This window comes from Cimex lectularius, unplaced genomic scaffold (assembly GCF_000648675.2).
Source record: "Cimex lectularius strain Harlan isolate CLEC.00 unplaced genomic scaffold, Clec_2.1 scaffold73, whole genome shotgun sequence".
NCBI lineage: Eukaryota > Metazoa > Arthropoda > Insecta > Hemiptera > Cimicidae > Cimex > Cimex lectularius.
Genome location: NW_019392632.1, coordinates 1232489 through 1254089, shown reverse-complemented (window position 1 = coordinate 1254089; position 21601 = coordinate 1232489). Strand labels below are relative to the sequence as shown.

At 32.4% G+C, this 21601-nt stretch overlaps 1 protein-coding gene across 1 annotated transcript; it reads left to right on the top strand.

Moving 5' to 3' along the window:
• Positions 1 to 11165: 11165 nt before the first annotated feature.
• LOC106662719 lies at positions 11166 to 18185 on the top strand. Its single transcript, XM_014386958.2, has 7 exons — positions 11166 to 11202; positions 11263 to 11335; positions 11406 to 11472; positions 11649 to 11701; positions 11773 to 11808; positions 16260 to 16380; positions 18069 to 18185. Exons 2-7 carry the CDS (start codon positions 11297 to 11299, stop codon positions 18149 to 18151), a joined length of 399 nt encoding a protein of 132 aa, XP_014242444.1. The 5' UTR covers positions 11166 to 11202; positions 11263 to 11296; the 3' UTR covers positions 18152 to 18185.
• Positions 18186 to 21601: the final 3416 nt, after the last annotated feature.

Below are 21601 nucleotides of genomic sequence, written 5' to 3'. Positions count from 1 at the left end.
AATACATTTTTAACAATTGTCATTTGTCAAATGTCAAAATAATTTATATAAAAAGTAAAAATCTGATGAAATATTGAGCTACTCTACACATGACCACCCTTTACCTCTTATAGGTATGAAAAAACGGATATTTTGAATTAAAACGTGTTAGCGCGGGTTGGTTATATAGGTTAATGGCCATCTCAAGTTTGACTAGAACCAATAGAAAGGACTTGTACACATGGACACACACAGACAAACTTTCAAACCATATCATCAGTTGAACAAACATAAGAGAATGGACCAGGTTGATCGGAGAAAATCAACCTTCAAATATATTAAAAACCCATTATATTTAGTGGTCTGATTGACCAAATGCCGAAGGTCGTGGGTTCGAATCCCGCTCGTGACACTAACGTTTTCATTTCAACCACAATCCTACAAAAAGATTATCTTATTTTATATATTACCAACTCCACGGTTTATATCTTCTCTATTGATAGGTTGAAAAATTCCAAGTCCTCCGTGGTTGAAAACGTTTATTCAATTCAGTAAATTACATGGACGTTTCGGGCTCTCGGCCCATCATCAGCAATTAAACATAGAGAAATCTCATGGTATAATTCCCAATCTGAAGGCACACCCATCAGTAATTTCCAATTTTTTAAATAAAAGTATTTATACCTGGACTATGCGAATAATACATTTATTATTTTTCTACCCCCTTTATTTGTTGAGGGGAATGTCTTCAACATGGTTTTAAAACTGTAATTGAAACATATATTTTATTTTAGTCCCTTATTGGTTACCAAATNTATATATATCATTCGCATAGTCCAGGTATGAATACTTTTATTTAAAAAATTGGAAATTACTGATGGATGTGCCTTCAGATTGGGAATTATACCATGAAATTGCTCTATGTTTAGTTTCTGATGATGGGCCAGGAGCCGGAAACGTCCCTGTAATTTACTAAATTGAATAAAGGTTTTCAATCACGGAGAACTTGGAATTTTTCAACCTATCAATAGAGAAAACGATTATATTAAAAAAGTTGAAATACTAACTAAATTTATGTTTCAGCAAGGAATATACATCTATAATAACAAATTATTTATTTTAAGCTCAGATTGATATTTTACTTGATATTTACATCCGGTTCCTATCTATCTTACCTCTTTTTTATTCTTTTTTAAAATCTCTTTTCATTGAGATATGATATATGTCAACTAAACTTTATTTAGTTTTTCTTAATTAACTTTTATCAGTTCTTGTCTTGCAGTCCTTTTCTATTGCATACCGGATTTACACTCCCTAACGCTTGAGTAATTCGTTCTTTTTTATTTTATGAAATTGTTTATTTCTCTGAATATGTTTTTTTTTATTTACCAGAAGACTTTGAAATAGAAAAGTTGACCAGGTTTTTCAGCAACCGTTAATCAGGATCTTGAAATACCAAAGAGAAAATTGTAATTTATAGAATTTAATGTAGCTTTATCAGTCCATACAAAAAAACCTCGTGGTATCTAGTTCGGTACGTTATTTTTAGATTTTCCCTAATCAGGATATCGAATCTTTTATCTATGAAACACAACAAAAGAAATCATGGAAACAATTGTATACCCGTCCAATCACCTTTGAAATAATAAGCCTTTGAAGATGCAAAGTTAATTTCATTTTTATTTATTTGTAGTGCCTAAAAAATGTTACAAAATCAAACATGGAGAAAAGAGCCGACGTGAAAGGCAAATTATTCGGCACGTTGGAACTGATGAACTGGTATATACCAGTACGATTACTAAACGAAGTATATTTCTCATTTCCATCACTCTTTGTGAACAGAATTCAATGATGCGTTCAATATTATCAATTCTACCTGGCTGCTCATCCGAACTGAACTCATATCGCGAGCGGCTTCGGGTTTATTTACCAAAAAATTGACTTTAACGTTTAATAATTTATTCTAAAATAGACATTGAAAGAGTTCTCTTTGTTATATTTTCTTTCAACTTGACATGGCATATATATTATTATTATTATTAACATCTTTATGTGCGTATGCTTCATTGAATTCAAAATGAGCGTTATGAAATTGTGTTATAGTTACACAAGTTGGTGAGCGATATTGAACATTACATATTAATATCTAATTTAATTTTTGAGCTGATGAAGGTGTCGATTTGATTAAGTTTTGAAAAAGCACTAAGTGTGTAAAAGTATTTATTTAGTTAAAATATGACAAATCCAAGATGTTGGATTACAGTTTACAATGTACAAGTGACTGATGCATATTTATTACAGAAAAAATGCAATATTGATGGTTGGCCTCTGAAAAATATTAGACATCAAATATTGATGATTATCCTTGAATACAAACTCGTGAAAGTCTACCATTGAATAAAACAAAAGAAAATTGTATGGCTGAACAATGATGGAAAAATGTTGAACTTTTATCATTAAAAAAAAAAAAAAAAGTGATTCAAGTGACCATTACTGAAAAAACCTCGATGGTTGGCCTCTGAAAAATATTAGACATCAAATATTGATGATTATCCTTGAAAATAAACTATTGAAAGTTTACCATTGAATAATACAAAACAAATTTGTATTGCTGAACAATGATGGAAAAATATTAGCTATCAAATATTGATGATTATTTCTTGCTTTTCTTTTTCTTTGATATGGATGATAATCTGGATTATAAAGACTTCGTAAGCTTTTCCAACTTTTTGTTTTTTACGTAGATGCATTTTGAGACTCTTTCCGCCTCCTCCTCAGTACATTTTAATTTAATTTAAAAAATTTTTATTTAAAAAGAAAAATGTACTGAGGAAGAGGCGGAAAGAGCATCAAAATGCATCTACGTAAAAAATAAAAAGTTGGAAAAGCTTACGAAGTTTTTATAATCCAGATTGAATACAAACTCTTGAAAGTTTACCATTGAATAAAACAACAAAATTGTATGGCTGACCATTGATGGAAAAATTTAGTAGTTAAAGAATAAGTTAAAGTTATGAATTCTTTTCTTTTGCCAATTCGCAAAGCCGCGTACTTAACCTCTTTTGAATCCCTCCTGTACAAACACCTAATCTCCCTTCAAACAGAGCCAACATAGGCCACAATATTATTATTATTGTTATTATTATTATTTTTTTCGAACCCGGGACCTTCACCTTACAGTGATGAGCGGCTAAACCGTTGCGGCCACCGACCCCCCCCCCACAATGTTATTATGTTCTTTTACTACATAAGAAAGCTTTTTTTTCATCCTTTTCTTAAGTTTTACCGTTTGTTTACTCGCTTCGGCGGTACATATAATAAACTTGGAACGATACAGAAGTTTACAATTTGTGATCGCACAAGACTGAGCGTGCTTTATTATTACAATTTTTCCCTAAATTCTTATTATTGGTACTATTATGTCTATGTCAATTTTTTTCACTATATGTTAATGTCAAACTGTGATTAATTCAAATGCCAGATTTATAAAAGTTTTTTGTCACCTTATTTGTTCGGAAACTCTAGTTCCACAATAAAGTATTCTCCCTCTCTCTTTCTCTCACAAAACTCTCTTCATAAAAATACATTAACGGCTAGCCAACTATGAAAAAATATATAAAAGTAACCATCGGCCAATTATGAAAAAATATATAAAAGTAACAAGAAAAAATTGAAAGCTTCGCCATTTCAAAGAAACGTAAAACACCAAAGATTGGTTATCTATAAGCAAAAACAATTGAACGTTGACCGTGAAAAAAAAACCACTCGAATATCTGTATATCATTGAAAGAATAAAATAATACTTGTTCATCACTAAAAATTATAAAATTTTAAAAATTGATAGTCATGAAAAAAGTAGTTTAACTTAAGTAGTTTTTAAGTAGTTTTCAAATACAAAAACTGGACCAACAGTTAGTTGGTCATCTACGAAAAAATGACCATTAATAAAAAACATTCAACATTGGTCGGTCACCTCAAAGAAAAATAAAACACCAAAGATTGGTCATCCACGAACAAAAACCGTTGTATGTTGACCATTAGTAAAAATTATTTTCATGGCTGACCATAGTTGAAATAAAGAAATTGAAAGTCGGTTGTGTCTGAAAAATATAACATATTAAAAATTCACTAATTTCGTGGTCCGCTTGACCAATTAATATATTACGATTAATTAAGGTTTTTAGTTGAGATAAAAAAGTCAATGGCACGATCGGGATTCGAACCCACGAACTTCGGCTAGATACGCCGCTGCTCTACTACTTGAGCTATCGTGACCTCAAAACCTTCGTGGGTTCGAATCCCGCTCGTGTCATTGACTTTTTTATCTCAACTAAAAACCTTAATTAATCGTAACATATTAAAAATGTTTTAATTAATTGGTCATGAACACAAACATTATAAAGTTTTCCATTAATAAAAAATACTTGGTTGGTACGTCATAACGCAATAAAAACTTGAAGGTCTGTCTTCTCTGGAAAGTATAAAACATTAAAGATTGATTGCTACGAAAAATAATTTTTCAAGTTGTCTTTAGACATAAAAACTGGAGAAATGACTATGGAAGGGAAATAAATCTCTGAAGAGTGACCATTCAACGCTTGTTCACCTGCGAAAAAAAGACTTTTAATGAAAAAGCATTGAAGACTGGCCATCTCAGAGAAAAATAAAACACCAAAGATTGGTTATCTACAAACAAAAACCTTTGAGTGTTGATCAATGGTAAAGATTACTTTGATGGCTGGCCATGGTAAATCGTGTCGAAAAAATATAAAACATTAAAGATTGATTATTGATAAACAAAAACCTTATAAAGTTTTCCTTTAATACAAAATACTCGGTTGACTGTACGACTTTGTAACAAAAAATTGAAGCTTTTTACTTTTTCTTTTGAGGAAAAGATAGTTCTACTCACAGAAGTTTAATATTTAAAAAACATTGAAAAATATAAAACATCAAAGATTGATTATCTATGAACAAAAAGCCTTGAATATTGACTATCAATAAAAAGAAGTACTCGGATTGCTGACCACCATCTAAACAAAAAATCGAAGATCGGTCATCTCTGAAAAATATAACAAATCAACGATTGATTATACTTGAAAAATATCTCTTTAAGCTGATAAAAAACTGCAAGATTGTCTATAGAAGAAAAACAAAATTTCGAAGGTTGACCATCGCTGAAAAAACAAAAAATAAATAAAAATAATCATTCATAATGGTTGGTAATCTTCGGAAAATATATGTAAAAGTGATAATCAAGGTTAAAAAGTTTGAAGGTTGACAATCTCAGTGAATGATGAAGTATAAATGATTGATTATTAATGAACAAAAACATTTGAATGTTAATTATGATAATTTTATAATTTTATACACTGATAAGTAAAAGTGGAAGGTTAGCCGTGATTTAAAAAATACATTGAATGTTGGGCACCTAGGAAAACTCAAATCAAAAAGTGACAGCCACGAATAAAAAAGGTGCCTTTTTCTTTCAACTACAATCTAATACAAAAATTAAATTTACAATATCTATAATAATAAACATGAAAGAGGTTTTTTATTTGCCTTCAATCCTGTAGATTGCAGAAGTTTGGCGCACTAACAATTTAAAAAATTGTTCATAGGCGATTAGTATCAACTTGCATGCGCATATTAGGCTTGTTAAACGTGGAAATTTAGCATTTAAGATCCTCCTGATATCATTTATTCATTTACACGTCTCATATTTCAAACGGACGAACAATGGTCAGGGTTTAAATCAGTCTGCTCATCGGTAATTGGTAATTGTAGGATTGTAGGTCACCGCTCAAATTGTAAATGAACCAATAGTCCTCTCATGGATCTAGCTCGCAAATTACACAAACGACCGTAATGTATAATCAATTTCCGAAGAGGTCCGTACAGTATGGGCAAGCCGAGCTACGTGCAAACAAAACCTTCAATTATCACTTTATGCCCTGTGATGGATGAGAAAGTCGGAGGTACATTTTTCCCCTTCACTTTTTTAATTTACTCCCATGAATATCAATCGTGCAAAACTTTGAGACGTTAGAAATTCTCTGCCACTTTGTCACAATTTTCCGAATTAAGACGGGACAGTAGGGAAGAAAATCTAACGTCAACAAACTTTCCGCATAAATGATACGTGGCTCAAAGCGTCGGGGACAGGTTTAAATTTGACAGCCCTATAGGAAAATGTCTTCTATGGACTTTTCATATATTCCCATTAAAAAAAAAATTACAAAAATATAACAATATCTGCCCGGAAAGTATTTTCTATAAGCTTTAAGAGGAGATTATTTTACGTTTATCCCTTTTAGGGCCAGTCGCACCAGTCATGGTTAAAACCATGTTCACTGGAACGTCGTTCATAATTTGAACCAAGTTCAGAGGGACCACCGTTCAACTGATCCTAGTTCAACCACTATTTGGTAGAACTGGTTGTAGTCACTTTGTACGGTTATAGCTAGAGATAGTGTTCATCCATTGTTTACATTGGTTGTTGTACCACTTTTCATAGACTTTTGTTTACTATTTTTGCGTTTTTACTTTTTTCTTAATTTTTCTTTCCTCGAATATGTCGGTGAAAATTGTTGTTCACGTACTGAATCTGTTAAAGAATCCATCATTGTCTCATTCATGAAAATGGTCTTGTTGGTTCTAAAACACCTTGCTTTGGTCATCTACCAATATATGTACCTACCAATTCAAGGAAATCTTTGTCGTCTGTTGTTCATCTACATTTTTTTTTCAAAAATTCATCAATTTGATTACTCTTGTATCCATCTACTATCCAAATGAAATTTCCTTTACAAACAAACATGTTTCTTTTAAGGCACTTTCTTATGATTTAAGTTTTGTTGTTCTGATTCAGTTCAACTAGTTGTTGCTTGAAAAATAGTTTAAAAAAACAAAACAAAATGTTATTGCTCAATTGGATTCGAAATTGATGTTAAAATTATTAGAATTTTATCGTAAATATTATTTAACTTTTGAATTGCCTAATTTATTACTGCAAAACAAAACGTTTGTCTTTTGTCTCGGATTACCAGGCAATCCTATGTAGCGACCTATTGTTTTCGACGAAAAAGCCAAAGCCAAAATTACAAAGATAAGTAGAGGCCAGACTCGCGGGTGTCAACGCGTTTGTTGTGTTTTATTGTTCATTTTAAATTTAATTTTAATTTCGTTTGTCTCCATGTGGCATAAGAGCACGATTTAATTTCCCTATAATCGTTTTCTTTAAATAAATTGTCGTTTTATTTTTAGTTGTTATTTAATGAATCCAACTTTGTTACAATTTTCAATATGATAATTTTAGTTTTGGGGTAAAGTTTTTGCGTGTAAACCATGGTTTCAACAGGTATGATTACCGATTTGGTGATCCTCTCAATTTTATCATAAACATTATTTCCTTTGGACGACGCTCAACGACTTTTTTTTTGCCTTATGATCTATGCATATTAACCATGGTAATGAATTCTTGTATGTGTGTTCATATTTGGGGGGGGGGGTATCGTGAACGACTTATATAATACACAAATTACCACAAACACAAATTACCTATTGCAAACTTAAGGTCTTTTGCAAAAATTTATGGTTTTATGAACGTCTCGGCTTAATGATGACACGACTTGATGAGAATGAATAAATAGACATACGAGATAAAATACGGTTTCTAGCGCAAAAGAAATACACATTTCCGGACTTCTTATTCCTGATTAGAACAACAAAATAAAGACAATTAGGACATTGTATAAGAAAGAACAACAAAAGTTAATCCATTTTTATTGAAACGTGTAAAAAAACACACGAAAAGTTGAATTGTGAGATCACACTTTTAACAACGTACAGGTTATATTATTATGAAATGGACGCGATCACCTCTGTTCTCCGTTTAACCCACGTTCGAAGGCCGTTCAGATTTGAACCAGGATCATTGTTTGAACATGGTTCAAGTCTAAATAAAAAACGGAAATTTTTGAGTTGAACAAGGTTCAGTACTGAATTGAGTTTAAACCAAGTTGCAACGGCCCCCTACATGTGGATGAATATCATGAATTATTAATTAATCTTTATGTATGTGTATTGGTTGAGATAAAAAAGTCAGTGAGACGAGCTGGATTCGAACCCACGACCTTCGGCTAAATACCCCACTGCTATACCACTTGAGCTATCGTGACTTCAGCCGTATTTAGCCGAAGGTCGTGGGTTCGAATCCCGCTCGTGACACTGAATTTTTTATCTCAACCAATACCTTACATAAAGATTAATTAATTGAAAAAAAGTTATTTGGTCAATGGACCAAGAGCTCTAATGGATTTAATCATGAATTATCTTAACTGACATAAAAAAATATATGACTGACACATGCATGTATATTTATCTTTGCATTAATTACAACATTTATTGTAATGTAGATTAAATTAAACGAGATCAGAAATTCATGAGTTTTAATAAAAAATACGTAATTATGATAGTTTTAAATAAATTTCAGCAAAACACTGTAAATTCATTTAGCGATAGTTAACATATTATAACTTTATATTATTATAATTTTTATTATAGCAATTCATTATATCACTAAATGATTGTCCGGTGTTTTGTTTAATTTTTTTTCAAACTATCATAATTAAATTTGTTAATTAAAACTCATGAATTTCAGATCTCGTTTAATTGGTTTTGCATTAAAATATTATAGTTAAATAAGTTCTTAGATACATTAATTTTAAATCCATTAGAATTCGTGGTCCGATTGACCGAATAACTTTTTTCATTTAATTAATCTTTATGTAAGGTATTGATTGAGATAAAAAGTCAGTGTCATGAGCGGGATTCGACCCCACGACCTTCAGCTAAATACGGCTGAAGTCACGATAGCTCAAGTGGTATACAATTTTATACTTAAATAATCTTTATGTAAGTTATTGGTTGAGATAAAAACAGTCAGTGTCACGAGCGGGATTTGAACCCACAACCTTCTGCTCAATACGCAGCTGCTCTAACCACTTGAGTTATCGTGACTTCGATCCACTCGGGCACCAACTTCCCATCTCAACCCCACCTTTCGAATTTCCCCTCCTTTTTGCCATTTTTCAACCAATACCACTATCTTTTTATCTCAATCAATATCTTACACAAAGATTAATTAATTAAAAAAAGTTATTCGGTCAATCGGACCACGAACTCTAATGGATTTAATCAGTAAAATGAAGTATGTCTTCATTAAAGCTCTCCGTGGCCATTTCATTTGTCGCTGAGAATCGAATAGATTATACGACATTTGAAAAATAGCAAAAATGAGGGAAAATTCAAAAGGTGGGGTTGAGATTTCATGAGAAGTCACAATAGCTCAAGTGGTAGAGCAGCGGCGTATTTAGCCANTAAATATATATATATTTTTTACGTGGGTTCGCAACAAAAGAGGTTATATCAACTCTCGGGGTGCCGGTGTTTTGCCCATTTGTAAGTATGTCGTGTTCGAATGGCTGCTGGATTCGAACTCGGGACCTTTACCTTACAGTGATGAGCGCCGTGTCAACGTCTAAACCGTTGCGACCACCGACAGCCCTGTGTATCTTATTAACAGATAAATTATATATACTTTTATATATATAAATACTTACATAATTTACACAAGTAATAGGCAGATGCTTGGAAAATATGGTTCAATCAGTTAGATGATATTCTATTCACGGTTCAATCGTCAGCAATATTTTAGCAAACATTGGAGATGTATTTGTAGTTTGGTCGCATGAATTATTCGTTAGTTCACTGCTTCTCTTAACTTTTTTCGGTAGTTCGCATTGCATTAATTTTAAATTCAACTTTTTTTATAAAATGGAAAACAGCACACAGCAATACAGTTGTCGAATGTTTTGATTTTAATTATTCCCCCCTTAGCCAGCATCGCTTGTTACGGTAGTTAATCAAAAAAGATGAAAGAGATGAACGTTCTTTGAGGATTGTAATTATTTTTCAATCTTTTCATGGTATTTGTATTTATTTCTCCCATGGGAGCTACTCCATATGTTTTGCATTAAAAAAAATCTAATAGTCGGAGGGTGAAGAGCGGTGAAATAAAACACGATTCAGCCTGCTTGTATACAATCGCTACCAGTTTTTCATTTCGCCCCTGTATAAATTACAATTGCCGTTCTGATTCTGCTTTATGTATTAGCATACCCCCCTAGAGCGCATTTTTCATTCTCAGTCTAACTCGGAATTCGCGTTTTAACTCCCCTTTCAGGATGCCCTTCGCGGCGGCGGATCCAAAATAAACTCAACTTGGTTTATGCGAAAAGAGAGGAAAACGTACCATCACAAATGTTGCATTTCATAATAGGTTTGGAACATTGTGAAAACCACGTTTCATCGAATCGCCGAGCAACGTGTTAAATAATCTTAATAGATAGTAGGGATGGGGTCAAAATATCCAGACTTTACTTACACCATCCTATTACGTACACATGCTCCCTATAATGTCTATAATCCTTTAAACCTTGAAAGACTTAAAAACCTAGGTTTAATAAAACCTCATCAATTCGGTTTCCATCCTCGCCATTCCACGGTTCAACAATGCTTAAGGTTGTAGACATTAGCAATGTGTTCTTAGAAGTGTCTCAAGCTTTTGTCACGGTCTGGAACCCCTTATTCCCTACTCTTAAAATCATATCTAACAGATCGTTGCTTCAAAGTAGGGTCCGGCAGTAGGTTCTCAGAGACAAGACCGATCCTAGCCAGCTGATCACAAGGGACCATTGTTCATCCCATCCTATATATTATTTATACTGCTTTATACATCCCCATACCATCCTTACAACCTACGCGAACATTACAGCAATTTTATTAACGGAAATGGTTTTATTCTTTATTTTATCAATTGTACTCAATCTATCAGGCCTTAAGACTTACTGGAATACTTATTTTGTCATAATTTGGTTAAACCAGTTTTGCCCCGAGGGTGCAGATTTTTATTGATGACCTGCCGATTACATCCTAACTATCCATCCAAGCCAGTTCAAATATTTCAGGATCATCTTGAGCTCATCGAAGAATAAGGTAAAACGTGGAAAATGATACCGAACTAATGCACCCAAATGACGTTTAGGTATTTTTCTCAACTCCAACGGCCTAAATTTTAATAATTGTTCGATCAACACACGTTCCATTTAACCAAACGGGCGGAAGCGGATGCAATCCTGCCCAAGGTGTCGACCTCCAGAGGTTTTGATTCATTTCTAGTTCCCATAACGCAGTTGCTCATCCAAAACGTTTTTTTTCCAGAGTGGACGAAAATTACGTACAAATCTCAGACATCATGCTCAAGTATTGGTTAATTGTCTTTATAATAATCAAGGTTTTGCATATATATTACAATAATTCGGAATTCATTTTTATAAAAACGTAATATTCGACTCCCATATTAGGCGGACTGTGTGATTGACCGATTCCCAAGGCTGACCAAGTGCATCAACCGAGAACACCCAAACAAAGGCAAGTATGATTTTATTAATTTATGGGAATTATCCATGTGTTCTGTGGGTCGATGAACGTGTAATTTGGTCGTTACGGATCGTTTTGGGTCTGCCTTTCTTCCGACCAAACCAGCCAGGATGGTAGAGTAGATATAATTGATAATTACCTAATTATTAATAAAAAATATTTTTTAGAAGAGATAGATTCATTTAAAAGAAAAGAAATTCCAAAAACTGAAGCTGGAAAGGTAAGCTATCTATATAAAATCGTAGTATCAATAAAAATTATATTACTATGAAATTTTCGTATCTTTTCCAGTGCTTACTGGCGTGTTATTTAGAATCTCGCGGATTGGTAAGTTTTTTATTTAAAAAATACATTTGTACAATCTTGGTAGAATACTTATTTATCGTTATGAAGCAATTAATAGTAGAGGACTAGTTGGTAATATTTTGAAATTTAATTCTCAATTGTTTCCGATATTAATACAAAAATGTTGAAATTTTGTCGCGAAAATCGCAGTTGAAGAAAACATTACAGCAAAGTTAAAATCAACTTAATTTTTACAAACAATTGTGCAGGAGACATCGATATTTAGAAAATAACAATTCTCAAAATTTGTATTTTTCATAATTAAACTAGAATATTTTTTCATCATTTTGAGTTAATTGAAATATTTTTTGATAATTCATAATATTTGAAAAAAATAAAAATACTGTCTAATTTTTATTGTGTATGTTACAATTTACAGTTTAATTGCAAAAGTAATGAACTAATTATTAACAATTAAACTATAATTAAAATTAATAAAACTATATATAAGAAGATCAAAACTCACCACTCTTATAGAGTTTCAATTTACTTTCTTTGAACTCCTGTTCCATCCTTTTACTCGCTTATTTCTTTTGAATTTATATTTAGTATCTTTTGTTGGTTTTCTGTCTATATTTTTTTTATTACCCTCACCCATGCAATTTTACATATGTACATGTAGGTATCTTGAAAGTTTTGGATTGAAAACATTTTGTCACACAACAAAATAAATTTTCTCCGTTAACGATCCTTTTTTTCAATGGAAATTAAGGTCGTTTGTACAATCTACATTAAACTTGACAAAGAATGAGTAATCTACTGAACTTTTCAGTCGGAGGATAGCCGTTCCGTTGGCGTAAACCTATACAATTTAAATATTACAATATCTTTAAAACATTTCAAAAATTCACTATCGGATGCTTGGTAGGATCGGTACATTCTTTTTTTCGAAGAGCATGATAGATCTCCTGGAATATCGAAAAAGAATGGAAAATCATGGTTTAAACAGACGGAAAAGATTTTATTCATATTAATTAAGTAATTTTTTATTACCTGAAAAACTGAATACGGCAGGTTAAAATTAAATTGAGACGTAATAGAATGAAAACAGCTCAAGGGTTTTGAAGATAACGGATTTTAAACCTTTTATTAAACAATAATGGATATAATTCAAAGTAAACAGAACGTTTCTTTGGTGCACAATTGGACATAAGAAAAAATAAAAACCTTCTGAAAACCTATCAGGAAACGTTGTCAGGCTTGTATTCTTTGAGAAGGTGTACATTTTAAAGATTTAATTAATTTTTAGAAGCTTTTTTATTAGGGTCAACTTTGTACCTAAGAGTATTTTTTGTTTACTCTGTATTACTTTCATTATTTGATAATAGTTATATCATATTTTAAAAGTTCGAAGATCTTAATGTCTATTTTTTAAAAATCAATCTTTAGATAGTATTCATAAAAGTTTATATTCTAAAAAATCAATAGGGACTTTTAGTCGAATTTGACATGTAAGATGGCCTTCTGAACTATTGACATTGACGTATTTTCATGAGAAACCCTGTATAACTAGTTTTGTGAATTTTGGGCTGAAAATATTTTTGCGTTTTAATACAATCATAGATTTTCACCAATCGTATCTGGTGCGTTTATAAAAAAATAAAAATCTATAGAAAAAACAAAGCTGAAAAATGTATATGAAAAATTACAGCTAAATACTGTGCTTACAACATTGAACCTTTGGAAAACACTAAAACTATAAATTATTGCTAGATTTATGCAAAATAATAAACAAAGAGAAATAAAAACTATATAACAAACAAAATAATTGTAACGAGTTCATTTTACGATCAAAAGAACTACAAAACAACGGATGCTTTGGATGAGTGCACAATTTTATTTAGATTTGTGAAGATAAACCCTGTCTGGTATTATCTTATGAACTATTCTGTGATAATTGATAACCATTCTTGTTCGAAATGTGATCGAAAATATGTCGCAAGGGAATATCTGGGGCGTCGGTGACCACAACTTAGACGTTGACACGACGCTCATCACTGTCAAGTAGCGGTACCGGGTTCGAATCCAGCGGCTTCGGCCCGACATATAAATGGGCTAGGGTTTATTAATTTTTTTGCTTTATTTTATTTTTTATTGGCCCAAATAAATATTCAGCCATTTAACAAACAATACGAATTATATTCAACCTGCATAATAACGTGCTTACATAATAACAATAGCAAACAATAGTGACAAATTTATTATATAGGTTTATTAAATAATAATAGGATTAATTTATTTCAATTGACCCGTTCACCTTTATTTTGGTTAAAATTTATACAATTCTTGGTATGTTTTCTTTGTCTTCGGGTGTTATCAGTTCCTTGTACGAGGGTGGCGATGTTGTTCTCCTGAACCTGGTGAAGGACCTTTAAAAAGTACCTCCTTTGTTGGGTTATTTACTACAGCTCCGCATGATGTAGTTAAGATCTTCATATGTTCCAAATGTGGATTTTCCTATTTTGTGATGGTAGGCTTTGGAAATCACTCCCTACGTTTCTGTCGAGCATAGATGCAGGGATATTTGATCGTCTTGAAACCATGATGCGCGCCATATTAGTGGTAACACTGTTTTATAATTCAGGCCCTTTTTTTCTCGAGGTATTCCTTTTGTCAATCAGTTATAAGTTGATTTTTTAATGTCGATCTCATTCATATCCAATATTAGCATAGATGAGACCAGAAGCAAGCCAGAAATTGTGCCATTTTTGGCCAATTCGTTGGGGGGTTGATGTAATAAACAACATGACTGGAAAGTTCTCCTGAAAAGTTGTTAAATTTGAATTTTATTACATCTTTTCTCAAAATTCACAAACATTCAGACATTTATACGTTTTTCTGTCATTTTAGAAAGTAATAGACTAAAAGTGAATAGTTTCGGTTTTTTTAGATATACAGAGTCTAACTAAAAATATAAAAAAAGGAGTAAGAAAAAAAAATTGTTCGTGTGAAAACTAAAATTTGAACTGACACAATAATTCCAATGAAAACATCTTCCATTAAAAAGAACGAAGTTATAGGGTATTCACATTAAAAAAAACGAAAACAACTTAAAATATCATCCATTGAGGAAACGGAATACAAATATTGACATTTGTGGTGATTAGTGACCGTTAGTCTATGATTATTCGGAAATCGTGACCGTCAGACCGCATCTAACGATTTCCCAATAATATTGACATTTTTACATTGGCAAGTGTTTGCTCCCCTTTAACACACACACACACACACACACACACACACACACACACACACACACACACACACACACACACACACACACACACACAAAATGTACATGTTTTAATTGAAATCTTTAGTTCAAATGAATACAGAAACCCTATTCAAAACTACCAATAATCCAAAAGAATATTGAAACTGTCGATCGTGATATATATTAAATCATAAATAGTATAAAACATTGCAGAAAATTAATTCGCTGCACTAATGAATAAACTCAGATTTCACCTACATTTTTGTGATAAAAATGTCACTTTTACATTGCTTGTTTTAACATAAAAAACTCTCAAAAATTATAGTTAATTCTAAAAAATATAAAAAACTGTCAAAAGCAAAATAACTAATTAACTATTGCTAATTGAAAAAATATACAAAATGTCAATAATTTTTAAAAATTATAAAAAAAAAACACTCGATCGTCCACAAATTTGGTTTAGTTTGTATGTTTAAATCCAGGCTACGTAGACTCTCCTCACGTTCATAACATTCGAATTATCTTAAATGTCAGGCTAATCTTTTTTTTATTTTTCAGTGTAGAAATTTATCAAAATATTACTTTGCAAAAGACAAACATGGTTTGACGATCGATATACGTTTTATGATTCTTAACGCTTAAATCAATTTAAACACCGGTGTAAAAAAATTGTGCTTTCCATGTACAAGAACGTTATAATTTGTATATTACTGTATATTTTAAGGAAGACAATAGATATAGATCGATCATTAGGACATGAACTATCTACAGTCCTAAAATCATTACTAGTAAATAGTTTTATGAAGAACTATCACCAGTTCACAAACTATTGTGAGTTTCAACAGTTTGGCGGAGGGATTCGAATCCATACTTCACACAATCTCCTCAAATCTCACACTGGCCCAATCCATTTGAAAACACTTAAAGGACCCCCTGAGGAGAAGTTTGTAATTCATTCAAGACACGAAAATCTTCCTGGGAAACCATTAGCTGAGATTGGACACAATAGACGAAAGTTTAAGTTAAAGAGAGAAATCCCTACGCCTCCAAATAAGGAGCCAAAGTAGATAAAAAAATATTATTGAACTATCAACTATCTATAGGACATGAACCATCGAGATTTCTAATACTATTTGTAAAAAACCCAACCGATAATCCATCCATAAGATAATTTTTTTCATTGTGCATGTGTTTTTTCTTTGTTGTGTTTTTTTTCTAGCTGACGTCTTCAGGCCGTTTTAGTCCTCAGGGTGCATCAAGACTAGCGGCAAATGTATACCCAGGCAACATAGTTAAGACAGGGCATGCAAGGCACATACTCTCTCACTGCGGAGCCGTTGGTAAATATGGCCAATATTTAACAATAATTAATATTTTAAAACATAAATTAAATAATCATACATCAGTGCTGGCTTTGTACAGATGAACTTTAAATGGCCTTTTTGCATATTGTTTGAAACTATATTAACATTTTTGATTTTTCTGTAAAATATTCTCCTTAATTAGAGATAAGAGAGACTTGAAGTATTACAAATTTAACACATTCTAACAGAGTACTTTGGAGTCTTTCAAAAATTGGATGTAAGCAAGTGCCAATCATACATCCAGCAAATTTTCGTAATTATCAAGTGTTTTAAACCTACCATAAAAACATAGGCTAATTAATAATAAATTCTTGAAAAAAATTGGCAAACTTGCTTGTAAAAGTGGATTAAGCTTCGGTACATTATGAATTTCTCATCAACCTAGGGATATGATATTATGGATTTTTGGATTAAATCAACCCATCTGAAGCTTCTCTTCTGGATTAGCAGGGATAAAGAAGAGGGGAAAAATCTGCCTGAAACTGAATTTCTTCGAGTTAAATTAATTTTAAATTGCGTAGATGTTTTAAAAAATAACTGGATTGTTTTTGTGATGTGTTTTTGTTTATTATGAGCAGATAGAGAAACTGGCCCTGGAAATTAGCTCAAAATTAAGACCTATTTTCCACATGTAAACGTTTTGTAATCAAGTTGTTACAAAATTATATTTAAAATGGGGAATTTCTTTTATCTTTCTTGCATTCCTCGGCAAATGAGGGGAAATCCTGTCAAGTTTTTGTTCAGTAAAAAGTTCAAATAATAGTTGCATTGAACTTTGCTAACTTTTTTATTTTACTTAAATACGATTTTCTGAAGAGCTTGCGATTATTTATCTACTGCTTAGTTATTTTTTAAATCCTTGTCTGCCTTTGTTGTTATGGGTTTCTGGGACATTTCTGGGAGTCAAATCAACCGATATTGTTCCATATGACAAAACTTCATTCAGTGATTACCTACCTGTCAATCCGATATTGATATATTTTCCATAAATATCCTCCATATTTTCCAGTTTTCTTGTCGATACTATTTTCCCCTAAACTGATTCGCATTGTCGTGAATGTTGGTATAGTTAGTTATGTTGTGGTCGGTGAATGGTTTAAAGCAAATACAGGATTGGTCCTAGAACGTTCCCCTGCGGAACACCAGCGACTATTTCTAAAAGTTCGGAGTATTCGACCGCTATACTCGGTATAGTCGAGAGGTGGGAAGAGGAAAGCTTTCGGATCGGAAGAATTTTTTAAAGTTTTCGTATTAAGTCATCATGCCAGATTTTATCAAGGCTTGAGGTAAGTCCTGAATTGATGTGTTTCTCTTCTAAATCTCAGCCATTCTGTAAATTTGATCTATTGTTGAGACTCTTTTTTTTCTATGAGAGAAGGTAGTAGTTTCTGGAAGAGTTCTGACATCACTGGAAGTAGTGATATTGGTCTACATGACAAAACTTCATTTTATAGTTGGCTAGGTTTTTATTATGATATCAGCCACTGCCCAGTGGGACATTTTGTCATTTTTATTTCATAAGGATCTTCTTTTAGAGTAATAAACTTAATTTTGATATAAGTATGAATCGACTTGTAAGATTTTCCGATTCCCATTTACAAAAGGAAATAATTGATACAAAACAACTCAATTTATGATTTTAATACTTTTTTGTTTTCTTTTAGTGAAAAGCGAAAATAACAGTTGCGAGCTGGCAACGAAGTTGGCTCACTGCACCACCACTCTCAGTGAACAGTTCAAACTTTGACTACTAATCATATAATTTGTAAATTAAATATTAACAAAAGAGGAAAAACTTGTGTTTTAATCCACCACTTAGTAACTGTTCATCTATTAAACCGTAACTTTGAATAATTAATCACTCTTATATTTATCTATCGACTGATGATCACTTGTACATCCCGAGAGGTAGAAGGAAAGTTAATTATACTATGTCAACCTTCAGAACGGGGCCATGGCTGTGCACAAAGGAAAGCGTAACAGGAAATTTACATACAGAGCAACAATATCATGACCTGATGATATTTATTTAGCTGTTCTTTTCCTTGAAATAAAAAGTTTTCTTTTTATAGTGAGATAGGTTTCCATGTTTGTGCAATTCGGCGAACAACCATTAGTCAAAAAATTCATTATATTGTTTTAACTACTCAGATCAGTTTGTTTCGGTTTATATCGGCGTTATTATATGGAATTACACCTTGACCCATGAAAACCAAATCGATGTACGACCGTGTAGGGCAGGCAATGTCACGATGTGACAAGATTTACCATATTTTCCAAGTATCACTTGTCAAACTTTCCATGGTTTGATTAATTTGAATGCTGGCTATATGCGGAATTTTAATAGAAAATGAATATTTATTATTTGTCACCCTTCTATTTTGGGTAAAAATCCATTGATTATTAGATGGAAATTTAACTGTAAAACCATCAATTAACATCGATATTCTCTGGATTTGTAGTTTTTGTCGTTACTAATTTGAATTTCATGAAAATAAAAATTAGTTTGATGATAAAGATTTAAAAATAATTTAAATTTAATAAAAAAACATTGTTTAAATATCTAGATATAACTAAATGTTAGAAATAAATTGACGTGAAGTTACAGGATTTTTCGTACAGAAACAGCGAGAATGGGCGGACCAGTACGATCAAAGTGCACAGCGAGGCAACCCCCGTAACGCGTCTACTACAGAATGTCTGCGTTGTCACGGAGGAAAAGGAATTTCTTAATAATGCAAGCCGCTTTTCTTTGATGGGTGCATTTAAGGAGTAGAGCCGGGAAGACTATTTGATGAGATTGACCGTTTTTTAAAGAAATAGTTCCCTCAAGTATTTAAAAGAACCCTTGCAACCCTTCATGAAGGGGTCAATAAAGGTCAATTGAACATTATCACCGTATTGAATCCTAAATCTATCTTTATTTATTTATACGATTGCTCGAGTGCGATAATACTCTTAGTAGTCTGATTAACTTAATTCAAAATATGAAAAAAATAATTTAAAGAAAATATATCTATTTTTTTGGTTTAAAACGTGCCTTTGCTTTAATACCAAGACACTTATTTTTTTACAAGTTCACCATTGTCAAATAAGTATAAATTTTCTCTTTGGTTTCTTTAGTCCCCAATCAATATTCATAGATCGTAGAGCTTTTCATTAAGCTTAAGGCTTTTTACCAGATCCCAGAAGCTTTGTTAAGTGCTCCTGTGTGTCTCCATCTGGTCTAAAATTGTCCTCTCCCAAGAGTTGGTACATCAGCCTGAATAGGTCTTACCAAGAAGTCATGTATTTCGTGGCATATCTGCATTGTTTCTGCTGTTCCTGAGTATGCCGGGTATACTCCCTGTATAGTCCTACAATCAATCTAATCCTAGGCTTAGGTAGTCGTTTAATATACTTTTCCATACGCCATTGAACTGGAATACCAATCAATTAATGGTTACCCTTAACCCATTAATGGATCTGCGTTATTTGCAATTTGATATGCCTCGAAAGGATTCAAACCGATAGGTGTATGAAATTGCACTTCCAATTTATCGGTTTCTTCTTCCTGCACTCTACCCTATATGCCCTGAATAACAAACAAGAGTGATTTGATGTGATTTTTCTATTAAGCTTTTACGATCTATTTACTTTTTATTTATATGCATTTCAAAGCATTTTTTAGCCTCCTCTTCGGTACAATTTGGTCGAGCCTCAACAGGCGACTCAATAGTCGTAATAGAAACATCACCCAAAAGAACTCGAAAAGGCATCGAACAAGAACAAAAGACGCGTCAAAAAAGTGGGTAATTTTGTTCAGTTCGCAAATATATTGAGTTGAAAACTCCAAGGTGACAAACTCAGAAGATCGTCCATGTTTTATCCTAGTCTACTTTATTCGTCGCGTGTCAGCATACGAACATCTTCAGTGGTTGGTCTGTACGTTTAACCTTTATGTACGTTTTGATTGATGAAGAAATACATACCTTACAGGCTAGATTCTGCATGCCATCTTGCGTTGGTGATGGTCCGGCGTTTAGTCGTATGTATCTCGATGTAGTGCAGTTGCGGTGTAAAGTAATGTAACGTAATGCAGTTGTAATGCAACTGCCCTGGGATAGCTAGAAAAAGGCTGTCGTACCTACAAAAGGCAAGACAGACATAAATAATAATACTTACTGTATTCTATTGAAGAAACGAAAATCTTCCATGTTAAATGCTTAAAGTGGAAAAGGGGGAAATCTATAAGAATCCAAATTAGACAAAAAAAAAAAAAAGATTGGCGAAATGCTCATCAGAAGAGTTTGGCTTTTACGCCATCTTGACTTGAGTGATGGTCTGTGCGCTTACTCATGTACATATCTTTTTTTTTATAGGTTCGGACGTTTGATGAAACACCAATTCATAAGAAATTTGGCGTTTACGCTAACTCAAGTGGATGGTCTGTGCGATTAGTCATGTGTATGTCATTTTATGTACTAACATCGGCCAAAATTACTGTTCAAGAGAATGTTTGTATTTACGTTAAGTCGAGTGGATGGTCTGAGCGTTTGCTAGTGTGTACGTCCTTTTTAAGCTTCTGACCTCTGGCGAAATACCTGTTCAGAAGAGTTTTAGCATTTACGTTATTTTGACGGAATGGTCTGTCCGTCTGTTCGTGGGTATGTCGTTTATACAGATACTAATGTTTGATAAAATGCCTATTTGGAAGAGTTTTGGTAATTAAGTCCTTTTGAGAGGATCGACTGTGAACTTTTTACTCGTATGTCCTTTTTATATACAGGTGCTGACGGTCGTCGAAACGCACTAGATACGCACTACAGAGAAAAACGAACGAAAATATTTAGTCCTTCTTTCTTTTATTTGTCATCCCACATTTTTTTTTAAATTTGGCTGCATTTTGCAAATCGCAAAATTGCGAAAGAAATTGCTCGAAAGAAATTATTTAGAGTAGAATTCTTGCATCGACCAAAGCTGTAAAGTAAAAATGAGAACAAATACCAAATTAAATTTTAAATATAGTTTTTAATAAAATAATGTACATTTAAAGTTTGTAAAATTGGCTCATTTTTTCTTCTTGATTTTTTTTGTTACATGACATAAACCTCAAAAAATGGAATACCTTTTTTGCCTTAATGTACAAACTATTTTTGATTTTCTTTTTTAAAAGATTTAAACATTATTTTACAATAAGTGAAATTTATAACATACA